Raw genomic sequence first — 24877 nt, 5'->3', positions numbered from 1 at the left:
CTCGCTTTTTTAACTATTTTGTTTTTCTATTTTCGCGCTGCCTGTACGAAAATTATCTTCGGTATAAATGTTTCAAAGGCTCTTTTCTATATTTGACATTGTTTTCAAGTTTCTGTTTGTAATAGCAAAGGCGCCAAGGCGCCTCAAACTTAGGACTCTTTTTTGATTTCGGCCGTGTTTGCCATTTTTTCACATTTTCTTCTTTTTGAGGATGGCATAAAAAAGCGTGGATGTAATTCACAGTAATGTGTATTAAAACAGCAAAAAGAAATTTCGGCACATCATTTATAGTTCGCGCTAAATTCGGCCGTGAAATCCGAAAACATTGCAGTGAGCAAAAACAGGAGGCCCACGCAGCCACCTTGAAATATTTTTTTGGCGCGCTGGGAGCGTTTCTTGGAAATAAATTTTTCAGTTCCGTGCACTTTGAATGTGCCCACATAACATATAAAAAACCCAGGCAAAACAAAAATTGCGACCGGACAGGCATGTTCGATCTCTCGTGGAATCACCCAGGGGATTGTGTTTCGATGCGTTTATAGGTCAAGTTATTGCGCAAACTTACAAGAACACGTGATGACTGAAAGCTAAAATGGCCTATTTGAAAAACCAGAAAAAGAGGAAGTTATCCGTCATTTAGATTGGCAGGTTCTTTCTATCTGAAGAAGAGGAAATTCCAGAACCTATCGTAAAAAATTTGTCGAAATTCAGCGCCATTTTAACACTACTTCTACCCTTTGAAAGCGTAGTAAAAGAATTTTCCTCGGTACTACGAAGACTTGGGTACGATATGAGTGACTTAGCGTTGCGCTAATTGCAGCAGGTGATGTGGGAGAAAATTTTTCCTGCAAGAAGCGTGACGTTATGTGTCCCACTGTAGCACAAAGAATTAACCGGGGTTATCTATCTAGCCTTTTACGTCATGATGCCCTTATAAGAATAGATAAGTAAAATGTTCCCACGGCTGAATTTTGAACTCGGGACCTCCAGTATGGCAACCCGATGCGTATACCTCGTGTAGCATGTGCTCATACACAAGGAATCGACTTTCTCGCATACTTCAGTCATCAGTCTTTGAGCTGAATAATGCGTTGACACCGAGCACACGCACGACACGGAAGTAGAATAACAATGCGGCGCCTTAGCTTTCGATGCCGAAGGAATTTGTCGACGCGGCGATGGCAAACGGAAGCGAAGCAGGGGACGGGTTCGCGACGGAGCATTATGAAGAGGAGGATTACGAGCACCTGCCCGCTCATTTGCAAAGGCAAAGTACAGGGCAAGTACAGCGTCGGGATTCCACCTATTGGTCCACCTGTCGTTTCTTTTTTTTTTCCCCTCACTCATTGTCTTCTGCAGATGCACTCTTTCTTCCTTCTGCGCTTTTCTTAGTTCCTTCGTTCATTCCTTTCTCTTCACTGCGTTAGTTCGTACATTCCATCGATTCATTCGTTCACGCATTTATTCATGCAGGTATTCATTTAATCGGACATTCTCCCATCCAATCCATTCACTCACTCCCTATTCGTTAGTTCACTCATTTACTCATTTTCCCGCCCTACTCGTTCGATCATCAATTAATTAATTAATCAATTAATTAAGACACCGTGAGTCGCAGTCTCACTGTTTCCTTTGGCGGGAAAATTTGACGTGTTCGATGCGTCTGTAACCAACGCCTCCTTTATAATGTAGGCGTTGCCGTATCATTTGTTTGACTGCCCATCAAACGCTTCACATCTTCAGTTTATTTAGCGTACAGTCTTGACGCTTACGCAGAACTGAGCACATGCGCTGCCGATGAAACTAAGCTCCGCGATCGCTGTTCTGACGGATGTATTGACCTGTAGAACCTTCCTGACTCGTGCGCTAATCTAATGGATTTATGAATTCAGGCCAGCAGCACGTTCGCTGTATAGCCGTTCGTCATTCGCACCTTTGCGACTCCCCACTGTGCGGGCACAGCAAGCACGCGCGCGCAGAAGGCATGCGCTTCGGTACCGCTATGTACTCGCGATGTGACTTCCACTTTTCACTAACGACTCCACAGTGGAACGAACTTTACACAAATGTGGATCTGTCAGAAAAATTAGATCTCGTCTCCGGTTTTGGGCTTTTTGTTTTTGTCAAATTTTACGCTGCGGTACAACAACTTCCATGGGTATTATCCAACTAGCCCAGGAATAGGACATCCTATAGACAAGCGAAACGAAATAAGATCGTTGTATTAGTAAACAGAACTGATGTGTGAATTATCTAGCCACTTATGCGATGACTATAACGTATTTGACAACTGAACGTGTTTAGTAAAAAAAAAATGTTCACGCTCAGTGCAGCCAAAGGTAAAAAGACAGCGGCCAGGGCAGGTGTATTAGCAGATTTAATATCTTTTTCTAAAATGCAAAGCATTTCTTGGCGAACCAAATGTCATTTGACTCTGTCTACCTAGCATTCTCACTCACAAAGTCATTATAAGTAGATAAATAGACGCAAATAAAAGTGCTCTCACGGCTGGATTTGAACTCGGGGCCGCCCGTACGGAAACCCGGTGCAATGACCTCTACGCCATAGGCGCATGCCTCATCAGGGGTAATGTCCCTTGTACAAGCAAGCAGACAGCGCTTGCATGTCTCTCCTTATTTCGTCACTTGTTTATGTGCTGTTGTGGACGACCATGAGTCACCAATGAATTTGCATGAATTACCGCCATTGCAACACAAGCGAGGTGAGATGTTTGGCGCGTTTTTGTTTTTGCAACGCCGGCGGCTTGCCGTCGGTCTTGTTCGTACTCCATCGTGGTGCGAGGCCTGCACCAATGATCGCGCTGTTCTGCTCACTCGCCCGACCACACAGCAACACGCCGACCAATGCTGGTTATACAACGGGAACCATAACAGAGGCCGCCAGATCACTCATCTATGCCCGATGTAAATATAACGCCTGTTTCGTACGCGATTGCCAATGTAGGACATCTTAGTCGAAACCAAGAAGTAATGGACGAGGTCAGGGCACGTAGCGCGAAGGCAAGGTAACCGCTGGTCGTTAATAGTAACAGACGGGATTCCAGAAGAAGGCAAGCGCTCGAGGGAGAGGTAGAAAGTTAGGTGGGCAGAAGAAGAAATAGTAAAGGAGGGATGTACAGATGAGATTAAGAAGTCTGGGGGGATAACGCGGCCGCTGCAAGCACAGGACCGGGTTAATTGAAGAAACAGGGGAGAGGCCTTTGCCCTGCAGTGGGAATAGTCAGGCTGCTAATCCTGACGATGATGATGAACTAGCTTTTTAGGCATCACGGCCTATGGTTGGTGCGTCCAGTGCGCTTACGTCACGCGCACAACTACTCGACTTACAAAAGGCGTCGTTCTTGCCTCGAAACGCTTGACTCAACCTCCATCGATGCGGCGTAGCAGGCTCCTCATATACACTGCTCCACATAACATCCGATTCCCACAAAGCGTGGGATAAGCCAGGATTGTGTGTGTGTGTGTGTGTGTGTGTGTGTGTGTGTGTGTGTGTGTGTGTGTGTGTGTGTGTGTGGGCGCGCGCGCGTGCGTGCGTGCGTGCGTGCGCGCGTGCGTGCGTGCGTGCGTGCGTGTGTTTTCTACTCTCCTTTGCTGCTCCAAGCAAGCTGTAAGGATTGTGTTGTCTTGTGCACAGAATACATGTGCACGGCACCACGGGGGGTGAGATCCGCGGTTCAGCTGCGACCGATCATAATACCGGTATGACCGGACTCAACGCTTCGAGGCATTCACGATTGTCAAGCACAGCGTTTCTTGCGTGGTGTCCTGTATTCTGCGGCACGGTCGAATTCTGCAATATTCCCATTTATGGATGTACGGATAGCATTTGACATCTTATAAAGGAAATAGCAATTGAGGCCACCTGTAATTGGTTATACAATATTTGTTTCGGTTAAACACGCTGTTTCGCGCAAAACCGAAAGCTGTTTGCCGGGCTCCGTGTGATGCGCGCCGTTACCCTGAAGTCAGCAACCTTCAGAACAGAACTCCAGGTTCGTGCTTTAAAAAATGAATAAATAAAAGGAGCAGTTCTAGAATACCGGCGAGCGAGATCGGCTGCAGCGATGTCGCTCGGCGACAACTTAAATTTCTCCGCGTTATGTGAACTCAGGCCTTCATTCCAAGCAACACCGTGCGCGCGGCACGGGCTGGCCTAGTGCCCTTGAAGACGCATCACGTCCTCCTCGCATAGATACGCGCGCCTGATAAGCCAAATGGGTTGCGCTGAGAACGCAACCCGTTAATCAGTTCCAAGGCTTCGCTACACCCCAATCACATTCGCGGCGAGAGCGGGAACGTGTCCTTACCGTTGTTTCGTCGGCAGGATTCTGATCGTGGTGCTGGTGCTGAACCTGCTCTTCTGGATGGTGGTAATCCTGTGGCGTGTGTACATCCTCAAGCGGGCGCGGGACCAGATACGACGCCAGCGGCGCCAGGCGGCCGAGGCCTTCTCCAACCCGTCACTGGTCACGGTGAGCGGAGTGCGACTGAGCGTTTCTTGCCCTTTCTCTTCCGACCCGCACGGCACGCTGCTGCCGTTTTTTCCTGTTGCCCCATCTTCTTTCTGTTTGTCATTCCTTTCACGGTCCTGATAAATGTATTTCCCTTTCTCTTACCCGCAGTGCGCTTTGTATTTATTTACGTATTTATTGCTAGCCTATGTATCCATGCGTAGGCGCGCGCACAGAGGGGGTAGGGGGATGCGGCTAATGATATAAGCAGGGCACCAAGTTAGGCCCACATCTTCACTCTGTCAGACCTGTCCCGTCGTTTTATAATGTGCAGTGTTATGGCCATGCAAATTTTCGACAGTAATGACAGCTGAGGACCCCTCAGAAGGGTGCCTTGCTGAACGAGTTGGCATGACAGTGAGTTGACACAAGCAACTGTGCTCGCAAAATTAAAAGAAAAAACGGCGCGAGAGATTAAAGAGGCACTTTTTATCAACAGATTTTGTGAAGCATGTGTCGCGAGGCCGTCAATCCTATCGAGTTAGGTTTCCGCATTGCCAATCACTATACACTAAATATTTTCTTTTCTTGGGGATCACGTGTTTCTTTGCATGGGTTTACATGCCTGTGTGTTCAATAAACCTGAGTTGATAGTTTACGCTGTGCACGTGTGCTCCTCTTCTGTGTCCATGTTGTTTGCGCTACCTTTAATGTTGTGGACCCCTGATGTTGCATTCCAAGAACGGTTTACTGCCAGCGCCTCTCTCCCCCCCCCCCCCCCCCCCCGCTTCCCGGAAAGCCGTGGACCAAAGAAAGGCCGTTGTGAAGAGCACGTCATTGCTTCATTTCCATGTTTGCATCCATTGAGAAGTTTGTTTTCTTTCGGACTCTTCCAATGAGAGAGAGAGGGGGGTGAGACGTTGCCCCCCCCCCTCCCTCCCCCTCAATAGAGAACCCTGCGCACGCATATATCTGGCTATGTTCTCGAGCATTTTCGCGTGCGAACCATTTTACTCAAGGCGGCAACCTATATATATATGTATACCTTTTTCGTACCGCTTTTGATTGCGACAGAAAAAGAAAATATAAATGTAAAAATACATGTTGCATCTGGTTTTGAAGCACATGCAAAAACAGACCTTCGTTGAACTATCTGGCAAAGCCAGAACCGAAGTGCCTGCCGCAAAGTTGCAACTTTAATGTTCTTTTTTTTTTCTTTAACCTTACGCACAGTTGAAGAAAATGAACAATACCTCTAAGTGCTCTCGTGTGCGCTGAGCATTGGGGTATAGAATTATCTACGTCCTGTGTAAAAACAAAAAATTAATTATCGCGCCCAGTACAAGTTGCAGCGCTAGTATTGTTCCTCTATGCTAATTAATTCGCGCCCATGATTCTAGGTTTGGTCATTGTTTTGCGTTTCATGCTGGGCGTTTATACTATGTTTTCATTTACGCGTTCAACTTCTATATTTCGATGCACTGTATTTGCACGCGCATTCGGTCCTTGGATTATTCATATTGCAAGTATAATATATTATACTTGGTCTGCATGATATTTCCTCTTTGGTCTGTGCTTTTACGTTTACATTTACGCCTACATTTGGCTTACGGTTGTTTCAATTTGTGCGCACGGCACTGTGATTCTGTTAATAATTGTGGTTATTTTTTATTTATAACTTAATGCTGGACATATTCATTAATTCTTGCCTACTACAGGTAACTTAGGCAAACTTGTTGGATCCCGAAGGTCATGCTTAGTTGAATTTGAATTTTTCGGTAATGACAAAGAAAATTCCATTTTAACTGGCACTGAAGAATACACAATACTGGCTCACAAAGCATCCTTCAGGATACAAGTAACTTTTTTCAGGGCACCACGTTTTAGGTGATTGTGCCTTTTGTCTCAGATGTCCTATATTATGCTCTATAAAACACTAGCAAATCACCTAATAGCAAATCACTTAATAGAAGGAAGTGCATATGAAGGTTTAGAACCAGGGGTGTGCGAATATTCGAAAGTTTCGAATATTCGTCGAATATTACATTCGAAATATTCGTATTCGATTCGAAAATCGTGTATTCGAAAAGTTTCGAATTTTCGATAACTTCGATTATGCGAAAAATTCGAATATGTGATTCGATTATCATGCATAAAATAACTTGTCTTCCACATTTATGCTGCTTTCGTATTGCTAAAAACGTTGCCGAGAGGAGCGATAAACATCGTAAGCACACGGAGGCACGATATCTGCCTGCGACGAGCGCCCCAATACGTATGATTCATTGCTGGTGCATCTCCGACGTGCAGCGCTGTTGGCGATCATGTAGCCGTACATTTTCAATATTATGCCGCCGTAACGTGTCGCACTACCACTCGTTCACTATGCGAGACCACTTCTGAAGGAAAAATTCGGCAGATTCCACGTACCGTGGGAGTCGATGTTATGCAAAGCATGCGGCGGGAAGGTGACTGTGGCGTACTTTTTTTTAATCAGCGACACGTTACAAAATGACGCTAAAGATTTGTATAAATTTTATGCGCGCACTTAAAAGTTCAAGAGCCGCATATGCGTTATACAATCAGTTGTTTACAGTTAGGTAACGCTGCCAACGGCAACGTGGGCATTACAAACACTAGAAGCGGTAAGCTGATATGAAGTGCTTATACTTGTCCCTTATGATGAAGAACGCATGCACGTTTCAAGAACCCGTGTTCATGTGTGGAAGAAGTTCTTGACAGTTTTTGAAGGTCATCATCACCGTGATCAGTGAGCACTAGCAGCCGGTCATGACTTGTTATAGGATCCGGTCGTGATCGCGGTGACGAGGGGTCTATGTGTAGCGAAGTATGTAGTAGAGCTGTTGGAATTCGTGGATGCCTCGGTCATTGCGTCGACAAATTGTCTGCCGTAGAGCCGGCGACATGACGGAACCTGAAGCCTCCTTTCGTGTTGGTGAGGTATAGGCCGTTGAGGCTGGTAAGCCTGAATAGTGCTACGTAGATCAACATCAGTGGATGGCGCTTGTCGCATTCGTAGACTAGCTGGGCGTATGTGGCCTACGTAGCCTAGTCAACAAAGCGGCTGTCAATCAATCTGGCATGATTCTCAGTCGACATGAGGCCATCGCCCAGCCTCGTAAGAAATGAAGAGGACACTGCGTCGTTCTGGCGAACGAAGTGCACTTTACGGTGTGGTGATGTGGATATCATGCGTAACCTTTCTTAATATATTCCTCCGGGGTCAAGCAATGCTTCAATATAGCTTGCTGAATCAGAAAATAGCGGAGCCAACAATGGAACCACAGATGTTAATCTGATATGACGCCTGTATCGTAGGAGTATCTTGCAGTGTTTATTGCTTTCTTGTAAAATTAGATAGCAAGCACCACAACCACAATTGACGTTGCAGCGGTATTACGCCTGCGTAGGCGCTTTTTCTAAACCAGTTTATAGACCGGGCGTGGCTCAGTGGTACAATACCTGATTGCCACGCAGAATGCTTGGGTTCGATTCCTGCAGGGATCCTAATTTTCATTCTTATCATTCGCCGAGTCAACGCTGCCGACATTGGTTTTCTTAACGCTCTCGCATTTAGGTTACCAATGTCTGTTTTCTTCGTTACTGGGTAGATACAAACTGTCAATCACCTGTGGCGCATACCCGTGCACCGCGGCCTGTGGTAAACGGGTATGTGCCCCACGTGTCTAGTGGAAGGTGTTTGACGACGTACGCGACAAGATTTTCACGTTATTCATGTCATGACCCGACAATCATATTCGTAAAATCCACATACCCGCCCATGCCAATTTTGGTCTACACCAAGTTAAGGAGGCGATCATGAGAGCACCCAGACGTAGGCGGCTAGATAGATAGATACGTAGATAAAAACGCTCAAAGTGGCAAAGGTTCGCTAAGAAATGCTTCGCATTTAATACAGTGACCCATGTAGGCACCTTCAGATACCCCAGTCTGCCAAAGCTTAGCCACTTCTGTTCCAAGCGAGCGTGCCTTTCCAGAGGCAGGGGGGGGGGGGGGTGTAGACTCTGTTAGAAGGGAGCGCCTGCTGCCTGATCATGTGAAGCAACTCATATTTCTTCATGATAACATCTAGTCATTACTTCCATTGTGCCGTGATATTTGCTTGTGTTTTGATGTGCATTGTGCTAGCCTGGACATTGTGTTCTGGAGGTAGCAGTGTATGTTGTGTTGCCAGTCAGGCTGTTAATGTTTTTTTTTTTCAAATAGCTACATGTTAAATAAAATATCGTTACTGTGGAGGCATTTTTCCTTTGATATTCGATATTCGATTCGATATTCGAAGGTGGATATTCGTATTCGATTCGTATTCGAAAAATTTGATATTAGCACACCCCTATTTAGAACTTCATAGAAAATGTAAGAGGAAACACTCTCTCTCTCTCTCTCTCTCTCTCTCTCACACACACACACACACACACACACACAAACGCGCGCGCGCGCCTATTTTTTGAAGTTGAGTTGCCGCGTGGAAGGCTTCTATACTTGCGCGCCTTCCTGCATTCCTGCAAGGCCCATTGTACTGCTATGCTGAATAAGCCTTTCCTTCCTCTCTGCCTACTAGTTTCCTTATTCTACATTATTCGCTTGTTTACTTGTTTGTTTTCTAATCACAATTTCAGCCAGCTGAGGTCATTCATTCGTCGAGCTAGTCGCAAGGCCTTCGTATGCATTTCGAAACCTCCTCCTGCTACACAGACGCAACACTGCTATGTGTTGTTGACGTTTTCATCATTGTACGAACCGACGCCCTCAAGGCAACGGCCGCCAGTAAGATTAGAAAGAGAGAGAAAAAGTACGCTTATATGTAAGCCCATTGAGTTTTGCCGTTTTGCGGAGATACTGAGGCGATGTGCTAACCTTCCGGTCCAGTAGTCGGAGGACAGAGCCATTTCGTCACCGCAGCGTGTTGTCGTCAACCCTTACCACTTTGTACGTGCATTGTCGAAACACCGTCGGCAAAACCACTGAGCGCCACAGTGAGGGTCAGATATTAATCTGCTTAGACGAGGCGGTGACGGCGAAGGTCTCCTTGCAGGCTGTGCGCGTCGTTGCGATTTGCATCACGAGGAAATAAGCATTAAAAGTCTCATTCGGAACCGACTCATGATCGAGCATTGAGAGGAATTCAGAAGCTAACAGTGACGTCGTCAGGCCTGTCATCAACTTCGCGTAACTTTTCCCCGTAACTCTCTCTCTTTCTGAGTTTTCTTTCTACGCCATGTCGAAATGTCATTGCTACGACTCTTACCAGTGTTGGATAGTTTCTCGTCGGGCTCCATTTCGTTCGATGACCAGCTAACTTAATTGCGCACGCCTACCACACTCTGATGAATTTTGTTATTATGCAGTAGACGACTATTCCTTTTCTTTCTCAAGACAGTTTGTCACCCGGTCCAGCACATCGGTAATGTTGAATTAAATTCTTCGAAATGCGACCGCCGTAACCGGGAATCGAATCCGCGTCCTGAAGCTCAGCAGTGCGACATAATACCTACGTACTAACCTACCACTGCGGGTCGTCGGTAAAGGTATTATTAATACATAATTTTCCACTCAATGTAAGACTGCAGCATGATCATGACCCGTCGGTCTTGCTCTTTGAAGATACCTGCGCATGTTCACTAGCGCTCTTTCGCCACCCCCTCCCTCTCTTTCCATTCCAATACCCTTTCCCCAGTGTAGGGTAGCAGACTTCTATCTTCCTCTCACACTTCTCTAGGACTAAACCCAGTCATACGTGCGTGTGTTCCCCGTGCATTAACTTGGTGCGTGACTGACTGCGTGGTGCCTGTGGCCGTTGCAGAGCCTGGCAGCGGGACGCAACATTCGGCCTCTTGCAGAGGTCGGGATTTCCAGCCTAACACTTGCTACCCAGTCGTCCACGGTAGTTATCCAACGATTCACTATGCAAGCTGTAGTGGCGGCTGTGGTAGAAGCAGGACAAGTGGTAGTAGTAGTAGTAGTAATAGTAGTAGTAGTAGTAGTAGTAGTAGTAGTAGTAGTAGTAGTAGTAGTAGTAGTAGTAGTAGTAGTAGTAGTAGTAGTAGTATCTTATAACGGTATTAGAAGGAGTAATAGTAGAACAATACTTGTATAACGTTGTACTAGGAGTACTAGCAGGCAGCAGTAATGCAGAAGGGAGGAGAGGGAGATGGAGCACAAGCTAATGTTGTACAGAAGTACTAGGAGCAGTAGCACTTAGTAGTAATAGAGTTGTAGGAGGAGGAAGGAGCTAGTAGTGGTATAGTACTAGTGTAGTAGTAGCCAGCAAGCAGTAATAGTAGTAGTGGTGGTGGTGGTGGTAGTAGTAGTAGTAGTAGTAGTAGTAGTAGTAGTAGTAGTAGTAGTAGTAGTAGTAGTAGTAGTAGTAGTAGTAGTAGTAGTAGGTGGTGGTGGTGGTGGTGGTGGTAGCACTACTATCTGGGTTTTTACATGCCAAAACCACTATATGATTATGAGGCACGCCGAAGTGGAGGGCTCCGGAAATTTCGACCACCTGGTGTTCTTTAACGTGCACTGACATCGCAGAGTACACGGGCCTCTAGCGTTTCGCCTCCGTCGGAATGCGACCGCCGCGGCCGGGGTCGTACCCGTTGTAGTAGTAGTAGTAGTAGTAGTAGTAGTAGTAGTAGTAGTAGTAGTAGTAGTAGGAGGAGGAGGAGGAGGAGGAGAAGAAGGAGTAACTAACAGGTGAGTCAGCTTCTTTCAAAGAAAGAGCGTCCACAAACGCGGGCAGCTGAACGCTTAAAATATGTGGGCACCGTTTCAGTAGCACAAGAAAGAGAGATATGACTTGTAATAAAATCACAGACCGCTGTGCCAGTTAACAATGGTTCATCGTTGAAAATATTGCACCGCGAGGAACGAGTACGCAGGCAAAGGACGAACACTACATGCATATATATCTCACAACTGGTTTATTATTAGGAAAATGGACAATGTCTGTCTTCCAAGTTGAGAGTTCCGTACGTGGTGCCTGTTCTTACCTTACGTCCTCGCAATTTTTTCAGGAATGAGAGAGATGTCCTTGACATTCCTGGCCACCGCAGTAGGCGCGGGTCTGTTGATAAGGGAAAGCAATGGGGCAGTAGTATTAAATATTATAACTTCCTCCTTACAACATCGGCAATGAGGGTAGGCCTCATCACACAATGGATGGTACTCTGAATTCGCCAGTGATCGCTGCATAAGGAGTTGTTATCATAACACGTCCCTGAAATCGCACGTGCTGCATATAGACACGAACATTGCTTTCGCCATTTACTTTCCGTCTACCGGCTAACAATCCAGGTTCGCAGCTTGTTTGCCAACGGTAAAATATGCTAATTTCAGAGAGCTGGCCAATAAACCCGGGCTCTTCCTTAATATAAACATGATGTTGCCAAAAGAGATGCTATGATGTTTTTACCTCGCCTACGTGACTCACTTGACATGCGAAGGTTGCCTGTATTCCACGAGGAAGTGAAACTATATATCCTCGTTCACTGCCGCCTCCTCAGCACCGCGAGCCTGTGAGGCAATGGAAACGAAGCAACTTCGACGCAGCCTTCGTACCTGGGGGCTGACTATGATATTATACGAAGCGATGTAGCCGTGGTGCAGGAGTTGTTTTCCCACTTGGTGAGAACATATACGTATGCACAGCGCGTGTTTATTCCAGTGTACACTTCCGCAACCGTATACATTCCATGAACTCTCAGGTTCCCAACCTTCTGTCTGAATGAAGAAAGGGAATTTTGAGGGCTACGTTTTTTGTTTCACACAACCTTAACCCATATATTCCCAGTGTCCAACATATAGGACGCTTCTTTGATGCACTCTAACATCGCTATTTCTTTAGCTGATGACTAGCGCCACCTACAGCACATCAAGCAGCATATATGGGTTAATGTAAACCAGCAGATTGCTCTGTTTTAAGTGTATTGTAGTAATTGTGGTATAGATGTGAAGAAAGTAAAGTGGACGAAAAGACAACTTGCCACCGCCAGGGACCGCACCTGAAACTTGTCTGTCACATATAATAAACAAAGGAACCTTCTAATAAAAAAAAACAGCGAAAACGCAGTGTAAAATAAAAAAAAGGGGGGATCCTGTCCACGAATAGGAACAGAATTTAATGACGCGTTTAAAATTTATGATATACAAATAGCTATTACAATATCTATTGCAATCAGGTATCGTATGCGGGTATGTCGCAGCTTAACTGCGGAAACGTGTCACGATGTACTTACACTGAACGGCGTAAATCTTGCCTGACAAATATTCCAGAACGCAATGACAACGTTTTGTTCTTAGCTGAGCGTTCACCTATATCCCTTTGCTCGCTGGCTAAATATCTATTGCAATCAGGTACGTACGCTTCTACCACTCACTAAAGCAGGCATTGGCATAGCCGTTGCCTACTTTACATAGACAGTACATAACCGTCCGAAAAGTTTAAATTTTATGTGTATATAATACACGCGCACATACAAACGCACGCACGAACATACGAGGGTGGTTAACACACACCCCCTCCCCCCTCAGAAAAGAAATTCTTACGCGCTCGAAAGCAGGCACAGATTTTCCATGTAAATGACGACGACCTCAATAGCAGCAACGAACATATTTACTGAAACGCCGTTTTCGGCGAATATATAATCGTAGTGGACAGCTGCACCATATTGTGTATCCACTGCAAGATGAATGACTCTTCAGACTATTCCCGGCCATTACCCTTGCATTGCGGCTCCAGCCAGTATTTACACATTTTTTTGCAATCTCACCCCAAGCACCTAATCACTGTCTTCGACTCTCCGTAGAAGTATTTCCTAGAACTAAGATGAAAACACCTATAGCTAACCAAATTGACCTGCGCAGCATTTGTCTAATGCTTCGAAAACCGCGCTCCTCGAGTGACGAGATGTGTCGCGGTATTCGGTATTCCGAGATTGTAATTAACTAGCACGGCCCAAGTACCATTTCTTTTTTGCGTCTTTTTAAAAGCTATTTACTCGTGGTGGTACTTGCGTCTGACAGCACTGGCATTCTGTGTAACTTTCGTTGTACAGAATGACCGCAGTTTGAACGGCACGGTACCTGGGCATTGCATTACTGTGCATTTCATGTAGCGCCAGTGGTGCGCCTGTGTAGAGACCTCGACACGGCACCTGGCGAAAGATCTCATCAGTCTTAGAACTCTACATAGATTCGCTAATTTCACGATAATAGGTTGACTACTTCTTGTGAAAGTTCAATATTTCGAATTTCGCGCCGAAGCTCCAGTGCCCGCGCATCAGTGTGACGTCAACGGTTTGTTTGTCCTTTCTTTTCTTGGTATGATTTGTTGCGACTAAGCCATCGAAGCTCAAGTTTAGGCCGCTGTTACTGCGAAATTACGCTGGGCGAGTCAGAAAAGACGCAAGAACGAAAGAATGGCCGCGACACTGCCTTGAGGTTTTCGCGCCATCTCGAAGCAATGTGAAGGTTTTTAAAGAAATTAATATTCAACTTCTCATAAATAAATATGAACCACAACGTTTCATAAATAAGCCAAAGACGACTACCCTAAAGACATTTCAATAATCTTTACGGAGCCACAGCAAGCAAAAACAAATGGAAAACAAGGCCTTTGACGTACAGTCGCGCTCTGTATGACTTCCAAAACACGGGAGCGCGAACTCGAAGCTCACGAGCTTCAAAGATCACCCATGGCTTCTACTAGCTATTATTTCCACAACTAAACGTTGTCCTTTCACTTGTGGATGACTCTATCCGAGTAAAAAAGTACTATTTAGTTGTGGAAATAAGGGAATGCGCAATCTTTCACGTGAGGCCACGCGCTCCCGTGTTGCAAGTCATATTGACATCGACGGCACAGGTCACGGGGTTTCGGCGCGAAATTCGAACCATTGAACTTTGACACCAATTCTTTATTCCGAGAGGCAACGTGCCACCAGGAAATAAGCGAAACCATTGTTCCGAGAACGCTTTAGCAACATCACCTGATTCGGTGTTTCTCTTTAGTGTTGCTACAAGCTCTCGACAGACTCTGGTCCCCCTCGGGCGTGAGCTCTTCAGGACCTCAATAAAGTTCGTGTCATGTCATGTCTGAAGCCACGCTTACGCGTCGACTTTCACTTTCCGAAGCTCTGCGGACGTGCGCTGCCGCTCATTCGTGCACGACCGACGTCAATGGCAATTCGGCCGACTGGTTCAAGGACGCCAATTTGGCAGCAACACCGACGGCTCGTTCCGGCGCGGCGAAACAGCCACTTTCACCGCGGGCTGCGCGTGCCAGCGTCACGCGACCGGGCGCGACGGCGCGACGTGCGCTCAGCGCCCGAGGCGCTTGCCGGCCGCGCAGAATCGAATCGCTCTCGAGGACGTCACCGTACACTCACCTCGAGTACGGGAGAGGGAACAGAAGAACAACGAAATCAAAAGGAAATGAGGACAGAGGCGTGCGTAAGGAGGGCGGAGGAGCGGGATAAGGGGTACACGAGTCGAAAGTATACAGTCTCGATCGGAGCAATTTATTAGAGCTGGCTCGAGGTCTCGTTGGCGAAATGGAAGCGGGACGACGTACCTCGCAAGCTTAGTTCCCCAGTAAACTGAATGAGGACCAACAGACGATTAAACCAAGGAAAGTACAGGGGAAGTTATTTGTAGTAATTATGTGAATAAATTGAAGTGGACGAAAAGGCAACTTGCCGCCGGCAGGGAGCGAACCTGCAACCTACGAATAACGCGTCCGATGCTCTACCAATTGAGCTACGGCCGCGGTCGCCTTCCTGTCCATCCACTTTATCGGGTATACATCTGTGATTACCGAGTCATACAAGAGAAAGGATTGCTAGCTAGCAAAAGAAAAAGAAAGACGTTCTGGACAGGTTTATACGGGATCAATCGCCACTTCAGTTTTTGCATTCACAGTTGTACTGTCTCTTTAACATAAGTGGAAAAGAAACGCCTATGACAGTAAACTGCCATAGAAGTCGTTGTTGGCAAATGCGGTTCACTTGCTCACTTCAAGTATACCGCATGTGCCAGGGGAATTGCCGCATTGTACGTTACCTTACGGAGAACGTATAAATAGAGAGATTACAAATTTGTCGCGTAGTGTTACAGAAAAAAAAAAAAAAAACATTCTGTTGGTTCATCCCCTATGGTATCTTTTGCTAAAAGTCCTGTCTGACATATTGGCAGTGACAGCCTCATGCACACATCGGTGCTTACATGAAATGTTCGAGCATGAGGTCGTGACACATATTACAAGTTGCTTCCGCATGTGTGTTAATGGCGTAGCCTGGCGGTGGGGGGTTAACACTACCCCCCCCCCCCCCGAAGTTTTACAATTTTGCATGTGTAATATACACGCACGTACATAAAGTATGGCTGAGTATGGTACGGCCGCATGGTATGTTAAAGTATGGTATGACCCGTGTTGCATTCGATGACCAATTTATGAGCAAATCAATGCTGCCTTACAGCATGATGGATAATGGGTAGATTCAGTGACAAAACAAGGGATGAAACTTGTCTTATATACATAGGTACATAGGCGTGCGCACAGGGGGGGCAGGGGGGGGCGGCCGCCCCCCCTAATCACCTAAGAGGGGGGGGGGGGCGAAATCTGCTCCATACATTGACTAGAAGGGTGGGGGGGCGCTGCGACGACCCTTTGGCCCCCCTGATGGGGAACCCTGCGCACGCCTATGCATAGGTATGGTACAAAAGAATGTGCATGTCACTAGGTCCTTCTGCTATCCACTGGAGCAATGATATCTGCTACCATTGATAGAATGTCTGCACAAAAAAAAAGAAAATGCGTCAGCAATGGTATTTCTTTCTTTCTTGGTGCAGTGCGAAGGAACAGGTGGTCTTCCGGGGTCGACCTCTAGAGGCGAGCGGCCGTTTGTGTTTGCGACACCTCGCAATGAGCTGCCGCCTCCCTACGATGAGGCAATCAAGTACCCATCCCTGGACTGGACCAACTCCGGCTGCGAGCTACCAACCTTGCGCACAACTGTGCCAGACAGCGGAGGAGGCGGAACCGAACCCGCCCAACTTGCACCCCAGCAACAACAGCAGTCTTCCGATCCCAGCAGACCTCCTGTTCCACCAAGACCCAGCCGACCGCCATCTGCAAGGGCTCGTGCCCAAGCGGACTCGTCAGCCATGAGTGACGCAGCCACTTTGCCCACCTACGAAGAGCTACAGAGACGGGGCACTGTGCCCAACCCGGAAATAGTGCTCTCCGTTGGAAGCCACGTTCGCAATCAGAGTGCTTGAATGTGGCGCTATGGTGATTACTGCAGCCTACAGTGACTGTGCGCATTGCTTAAGAAAGCCGAGTGCACGGCGAGGGATGTCGTTCTGGAGGCGTCCTGCTGATCTCAAGTGTTTAGGGTGTTCCCATTCAGTACACATAATGGTTCATTCAGAGCTTAGCGCAGGTCGGCTTTGATAAACAGGGTCCCAGGCTGGGAGCAAGTTGAGAACATGTGTTCCACTTGGCGGGCGTGGTTCTAGTCACGAATTCAGTTGGCAATGCCACGTATGCAGAGTCTGAACAAACGCGTCGATCACCTGGTGCTAAATGCGGTGGCTGTTTCTTGAATGTCAACAACAGGAAGCAACAATGTTGCATAACAAGAGCAGGAATGACACTTAGGCTTGCGCAGCTCGACTGGACACTTCACGTTAATTAAACATGTATTTGATATACTGTGCTCTAAACGGCTCCAGCGAACGGAATATGCTGCTTTGGTGAATTTCTTGTACTACCACTTCGCGGTTCAGGCCACTAAATAAGGCAAGCCTGGACTGTGAGATAAGTGAAGAAGCATCGACTGATGACAGTACCAAAACAATCCAAGAGTGCCTTCTCTGTTTCTTGAGCAGTCTTTGCACCTATGCAAAATATCCAGCTGCAGAATCTAATGCACTGAAAATGTGCATCATCCTCCGGTAACAAGGCGAATTGCTTTTATGCCAACTAATGCAAGGGTTACATGTAATAGGTTTGACCACAATAAGTGAATTTAGACAAAGTTTGAGACTATAGTAGAGCAAGGTTGTGAGTGTATGTCCATTGGAGACCTTCCAAGTGCCTTGTGCTGAATGGCTTACGTCTGAAGACAGTCTACCCCTGCTCCAGTGGACTGTAATATGGCAGAAATGGAGCGTCGACTATACATCAACTTTGGTGTGCTCTGTGTTGCGTCTTGACTGAACTGTGTGCAGTGAAGACCGACGTGCCTTTTGTCAACTCTTCTGGTGAATAATTGAAGCACACGAAGAAGAAATCAACACAAACATGCTCCATGTTATTCTTGTTATCCTTGCACTCCTAGAATTGCGAAAGAGGTACTTGTTTGTCTGAATCTGGTCTATCTTGATTGGTGCTGTAAATTTTATGCGACTGCCCCTTTCGGGCACACAGCTATGACTGGATTTTCTATATTTCCTTTACTCGATTTCATTACCCCCAAGAGCAGTAGAGCAATATTCACACAAGAAAGTCAAAACCAAGAGCCATAAGCGTTCATTGTTTCTTGTTGACTGTTCTATGCACGATAATCTAATGGAGCGATAACGTACATATTAGCGGGCTACAATACAAACGCCCTGCTTCTTCAGGACACAAAAATGCTGAGTTCTACACAAATGGCTTAGGGAACTTGAAGTTATTAGCTGTGCAGCACATAATTGATAAGACTGTACATGTGACGATGTGTTCTGTGAATGTGTCTTCGAATAGAAGGCTATGCTAGCATTATAACAACTTGCACTATTGTGTCAATTCAGCCCGAGTACAACAGTTCTATAATTTAAACATTTTAAATCGAATGTAGAAATAATTTTTAACTAAGAAAGTTGAAGTCTACTTGGATAACACAAACAAAAACCAATCATCACGCAGGACACATTGACAAAATGATCAATTGCACGTTGCATGAGCCTAGGAAAACCTAATAATTTTTAAATCTAAGTAAGGAAAATACTGGCTCCAGACATTGGCAGCACTGGTCGATGCAAGTGTCTCGCGAGTTCTAGCTTCGTGCCTTGACCTCTTACGACTTTATATCACTGGTGTTGCACCACATGTACGGTGGATCATAATCACTGCAAACCAAGGAGTTTGGGGATCACAGTTTTCACACTGGCAGATGCGTCTACAGCATAAAAATCAGGAAAGGCGATACTGGCAACATCACTTGGGAATCACGAGGCCCATATCTGACAGACATGTGCTGAAAGGACAGCACAGAGAGAATGCATAGCACTGCAAGTTCATAGGTGCACTTTCCTTGAGCAATATTTCTTCATTCCCTCGCTGCGTCATGAGAACTTCACTAAATTTATTTAATAACACTGACACAACCTCCGAGCGCTAGAGATTGAGTGAAGCAAGACTTCGATATGTACTGTGAACAGGCAACACGGACTACACAGTCAAGCAGAGTAAAGGTAAGAAGCTTGAACCTATTGTAAACTACAAGCACTGTGTGAAGATAATACAATATTCTATTTCAATTCTTTTCCTAGCCTTCAGTGTGTTGTCAGTGGTCTGAGCGGAGCCCCGGCTACATTCTCACCAGGATCGGCCCTGCGGTGGCTGATAAAGAATAAAAAGCACCGAACTACATTATACAAGACCTGATTACTGTAATAAATTGTCCATACATTTGTATCCCCCACCCACAATTCAAACTTCACCTTTGCTTTGTGTACTCATCTTTTCTACAGCTAAATGAAGGTTAAAGCCTCCAGACTGCTTTTGTCAAATATGTGGAACGTGTCTAGTATTAAAGAGCATTCTATTGTTATCGTAAAACAACTTTTAAAATGCAACCTCTATCAAGTCAGCAGTGAAATACTGCTGCTACTATGACCCTGCAACCTTAACTTCCTTCTTTTATAAAACTATGTTCAAAGCTACACCATCATGACCACATGAAACAGAGGTTGCCAACTGCTATGCCCATCATAGCACCTGAAGCCCTCCGTGGCATTTGTCACCAGTTGCAAGGAACCATAGGTGCATTGATCGAGCTTTCGTATCCCCTCAACTTGGAGGTTATGTGCCATGACAGCACCCTCTACCATTAGATAGCACCACCTCCTGACCAGTGACATTTCCGCACATGTGGATGTGAAATGGACAGTATTGGCAAAAAAAAGAAAAAAGACTACATGATAGTATTTTTATTGCTCCAATACTATGTTTCAAGCATGAAACAACTAGCCCAACATCACATTCTGCTGATCACGTTCTATCAAGTCTAAAAATTAGGCTTGTGCGAATAGTAAATTTTATGTACGAAGCGAATAGTGATTTGGTCAAATAATTTCGAATTGAATTCAAATAGTATATATCACATTAAAAAAACGAGCATATTTGTCGTGATCCAGCTAACCTGAGGAAGAACCAAAAGCTTCACGACTCGAAATAAAATGTTTTGTGTCTGTGGAGACACTAATTGGTCCACATATTTCGTCGTCGTCACTGTCGCCAAGTCAAATACTACTGCTTTGGATGGTATCGCATATTTAGTGGACTAGTGCAACTGTTCGTTTTCTTTACTTTCTAAACAAACCAGGATGGCACTGATAACTGATGATAACTAATTAAGACTGAGGTAAGTGCGCTGCTATATTCCATGCACAATATGTGAGGATTAAGGAGGCGAAGGCGAATGGAAAAAAAAATTATTTTATAGCCATTTACAAGCAGTGCCTAAAAAAAACAGCAGACTCACATATGACCAAACGTAACGCATAAATTTAGCATGGCTTTATTCACAAAAAAAACAAAAAACAATGACATCGAAAAATTCTAAGGTATAAACAACACTCATTGAATACGCTCTGCATGTTCAATTACAGATCTGCACGCCAGCACGCATAATGCATGAAAAACTATAATTACCATATACTCAACCTGTTAGTAAAAATAGAAGAATTACTCCATGTAAAAACGAAAGCGAAGCCTTACATTCTTAAAGTACTGTAGTTGCACGAACACAGCGAGATTTTTTTTTTTTGATAGAGTAATGGAACTCCTTATAGATGAAGAGTGGTCATGTTCCATACAAAACACTTTTTGAACTAGTAGCAGGCTGAACCATGGGGCAGAGGGACTCTGCAGGAAAACCATCTGCTATGTTTCTTTCGAACCGAGCAACAGGCATTGCAGTGCAACGATGAATAGAGGCAATGCATTATAGTCTTGCTGAAAAGTTGTTTTATAAGCAAGATGACTCTGCCGTTACATCTATAAGCCTGTGCTTAAGCACATAACCAAAGTGGTCTGTGCTGTCACGATACAATAAAACTTTCCTCCGCTTCACTAGCTTTACAGTCAAATTTAATGTCCCTCAGGAGTTCCCCTTTCTGTTACACTCGAGCTCGCAATATGTTCGTGCAAATACGGCGGTTAAACAGCGCAGTTTCAACAACAAACAGTTAGGGAGGCCACACAACATTCTGTAGCCCATTTCGTTAGAAAAAGTATCAAATTAATATTTTTTTCAAATTCCTGCAGCGTAAAAGCATCACTCCTCGACTCCTTCCACTTTCACCATTGCTCAGTTAAACAAATGAAAGAAATAGGTCTTCCGCACAATGGTGCAGTGGGCCTGCCTTGTAAGGGTTTGTCTAGCGTGAAAACGACGAGGGTTAACTGGCAGAAGAGTATCCCTACTACTTGATATGTACACCTATAGAGTCTTCAACAAAGAGCCACACACAACTTCCCAGTTCTAAAAAATAAATAGACTCTCCACGGTCAGCTGCCCCTGCTACTATAGGTCCTTGTTTGGGTTGAAAAGGATCAGGTTCTTGGTGCTCCATGGAATTCCAGAACACTTGTACACGATGGTCCACACGTAAGGGATGAAGAACTCTTCGGGCTGAGACTCTTCCACGTAGCGGAACTTGAGATCGGGGAACTTCTGCAATGTTAGTGCGACACTTGGCGTCATTCAGTGCATCACAACAGGCGCTTTTAAAGACTAGCAAGAGCCCCGCCACGGTGGTCTAGTGGTTATGGCGCTCGACTGCTGACCCGAAGGTCGCGGGATCGAATCCCGGCCGCGGCGGCTGCATTTTCGATGGAGGCGAAAATGTTTGAGGCCCGTGTACCTAGATTTAGGTGCACGTTAAAGAACCCCAGGTGGTCGAAATTTCCGGAGCCCTCCACTACGGCGTCTCTCATAATCATATCTTGGTTTTGGGACGTTAAAACCCAGATATTATTATTAAAGACTAGCAAGATGGCTTTCCTGTGAAACCCGACCGCTGAATATGGAGGCCAGCATTGCTGAAATACTGCTTACTGCACAAATTGTGCATTGCTAATGCTTCGGCATGTGAAATGTGATGAAAAGGAACACCCAACGTCCAGAACAATGTATTGGCTGCATGGTATGGGATATAATACAAGCCACATTAAAAATGTCCAAGGAAACAGTGCAGTGAGGGAAAACCAGCTTGGAACCTTTAAATCGAGTCCTATGATGAGCTATAAATGTAAGCAGTGTCTTCGCTGCAAAATGCACAGAATAGCAGCTTTCTATGTCGCAAATCATTCCCATATTGCTCAGTGTGAAAGTTTAGCCCAGCTGGTGTTTCACAGTTTACTAGCACGATGAAAGCATAGATTCCAACTAAAGTAACTCACTGGTGGGAAGGAAATAATGCAGGCCTTTAAATTCTAATACATCACAGCACTGTTGACATCACCAGAGGCAAGTGACAAAGCACAAGCTTCTACTTGAATTTATGACCGTTCCTCCGGTGATTGCTTCATCGACAGTGTTTGGTCTTCATTGCACATCACGACACAAAATGGATGAGCTTGTATCAAGGCCTCCATTTTCTCATGAGAGTCCATGTTGCACTGTGCAGCATTAACTACTCTTCAGTGACAAGCCACATGGCCCAGTATGACACCTTTCATACTTGTTCCAAGCTTTTATCAATGCTCGAATAGCCTTTTGTCTCCCTCACAATGATGTCGGTGGAAATGCAAAATACAGTGATGCTACCGAGGACTTCTGATTTGGAGCAATTTTTGGAGCAGCAAAATTTCCGTTTTGGAGCACTTTGGAGCAGCAAAATTTTCATCTTGGAGCACTTTGGAGCAGATAATTTTGCATATGGGAGCACTCTGGAGCAGCGAATTTTACATCCTGGAGTGCACTACAGAAGCATATTGCAATAACATTCAAGCACCGGAATATTACTATGGGGCTCTTATGAAGGCTAGAAATATTTCGATTCATTGCAAATCTCATGGAAAAAATCATCTCAGGAGAACTCCATACTTCACTCGCTAATGAAAAAATAAGGGCTCATGCAGTTGAGTGTTCTGAATTAACCTCTTCGGCGATTATTTTCGACACTAGCAAATAAACAGAATACCAGATCAATAAAATTGCACTTCATGAAATAACACTCTAAATACATCTATGTGGTTATCAGCAGACATTGTAGATAAACGCCGTGATGTACAGCAGTGCCTCAATGCCAATGAGCCACACTGTCCCTAATTCATTCCCCTAAGAAAACTCCAAGGCGAAAGCCAGGTTCTTTTTCTTCTCGATCGATGGGTTGATCCTCCCCCTCCTTCTCTGCAAGCTATCTGCACCTCACCTGGTTTTGCGCTAGCTCCATGATCGGCGCACCGATTACGGAAGCAGTGTAAAGCGACGATGTCGTGATGGCGTCATCACGTGACATCATGATATATGACGCTATGATGACGTCACAAGTTTTGACGATCTATGACGTGATGATGACGCTATCACATGATTATATTTTGCATCAATCGATTGACGCCGCTGACAGTCAATTTTCGAATTTGATAAAGCATCTGATGCTTTTGCATTAATATTGCGTATTGAACGTTAACAACCTGGCCTTACATACCAAACTGTCCTCCACCATGTCACCTCCTTGCCATGCGCGAAACAGCTTCACTTATCATCCACTTCACATAGTGAAATGGCTCCTCAACTTTTTTTAAATGTTTATTGTGATAACAATTATATGGACGCTCTCCGCAAATTTTTGCCGTCGCCATTGCCATAATTTTCTGTATAAAGACCAAATTAATAACATCACCATGCGCATTCTAGCCGCGGGTAAAAGCTCGCGAGCGCTGGCGACGAACGCGGCTGAAGCGGAGATTAAGCTAGCCGGCCGTCTGTCTCCATCGCACGGACAGCGCATGAGATAACATCTTCCCGCGTGCTGGCCTGCTGTCGATTGCTCATCAAACAGAGAGGAAACGCCCCGCCCATCTTTCGTAAGGAGCATGAAAGGACGCCAGGGGAGCGGGCGCGCGCGCCATCTCGAGGCATCAGGAGACGGCTCGTAAACTTGCTGTGCTCTCAACGCTTACTTCATGTTTAGAGAACTCGGAGCAAGAAAGCGCTTCGGTTCCTGGAGCGGCCATATTCCCTTAAACCAGCGTTTTGTTGAGTTATGCGAGATCGAATCCAAAAGAGTTAGCTGCTAGCCTTACTTCGTTTAACAATACAATTTGTTGGTATCGCATTCATTGCTTCGCCCTTAAGCGAAACTGGGTTTTTTTACCCGTCAGCTATTGACCACCGAAAGCGAGGGGCGGACGTGTAACATGGGGTATCTGCTTCACTGTGGGCTGTCAGCGACGGGCCCGCTACTGACAGCTGCGTATTTGCGGCTGCTCCGACCAGGATATATGCTTTTATTAATGAGATGACATTTTTAAAAACCAAGCAAAAAATTCGAATTGGAACCCTAGCACATGAGCTCGAAAGGGCAGGGCCTTTTAGGGGGTATTTACCGCAGAGTGATTAAACTCGGACGTGTTGGTATAATTACGAAAAAGCTCTTCCGAATGAAGATCCATGGATAAAGTATATCTGAGGAAAAGTGTGAACGTGTTTCCACTGTTCGCGTGCTCTTCCATAAATGCGAAGCAAGGAAAATTCGATATTGTTCCATATATATACTGCTAGCGATCCTAGATTTCATTCCCCGATGTCCGGAAACAGAAGTGACAGACATTTTAGCAGCACACATGTAGTTATTACTGAACATTGCTTTCCTTACGTGCCGTGCGACGCTTGAAACGAGCTATCAGCTGCGTTTCTAGAACAGACGACGTCCGCCGATGAATCGCCGTTGCACTTTCTCGCTACCGAGAGGCCTAGACGTCACGAGCCTCTGCGGAGAGCGCGTTTTGCTGTCGAGCCGACTTGCAGAACAGAAGCTGCGTCGGCACCGCGCATGGCATCGTGGCTTATTCAGGACGCACGCGCGAGCACTATTTATTCAGCGGAATAATTCTTGGTCCATGGTTGCGACTTTGGCAGCCCCAAGATCAAG

The 24877-nt window shown here is 45.6% G+C and overlaps 2 protein-coding genes across 8 annotated transcripts in view; one reads left to right on the top strand and one right to left on the bottom strand.

Moving 5' to 3' along the window:
- LOC119393812 (uncharacterized) overlaps positions 1–19038 on the top strand; it is a 101427-nt gene extending 82389 nt beyond the window's left edge. For 4 of the 7 annotated variants that reach the window (XM_037660992.2, XM_049416376.1, XM_037660991.2 and 1 more), the window contains exons 2-3: positions 4345–4492; positions 16358–19038. In XM_037660992.2, the coding sequence (XP_037516920.1) occupies positions 4345–4492; positions 16358–16786 (577 nt within the window). In that variant the 3' untranslated portion in view covers positions 16787–19038. Of the gene's footprint in view, positions 1–4344; positions 4493–10316; positions 10398–16357 lie in introns of all 7 variants that reach the window. The other 3 variants (XM_037660986.2, XM_037660988.2, XM_037660982.2) reach the window with 1 other exon arrangement.
- Positions 19039–20311: 1273 nt separating this feature from the next.
- Positions 20312–24877, bottom strand: part of LOC119393810 (dymeclin) — a 31335-nt gene continuing 26769 nt past the window's right edge. The window contains exon 16 of the mRNA XM_037660979.2: positions 20312–21453. Coding sequence (XP_037516907.1) covers positions 21304–21453 — 150 coding nt within the window. The 3' untranslated portion in view covers positions 20312–21303. The remainder of the gene's footprint in view (positions 21454–24877) is intronic.

The sequence above is a fragment of the Rhipicephalus sanguineus genome, chromosome 5 (assembly GCF_013339695.2).
Source record: "Rhipicephalus sanguineus isolate Rsan-2018 chromosome 5, BIME_Rsan_1.4, whole genome shotgun sequence".
Lineage (NCBI taxonomy): Eukaryota > Metazoa > Arthropoda > Arachnida > Ixodida > Ixodidae > Rhipicephalus > Rhipicephalus sanguineus.
This window is presented reverse-complemented; position numbering and strand designations above follow the sequence as displayed.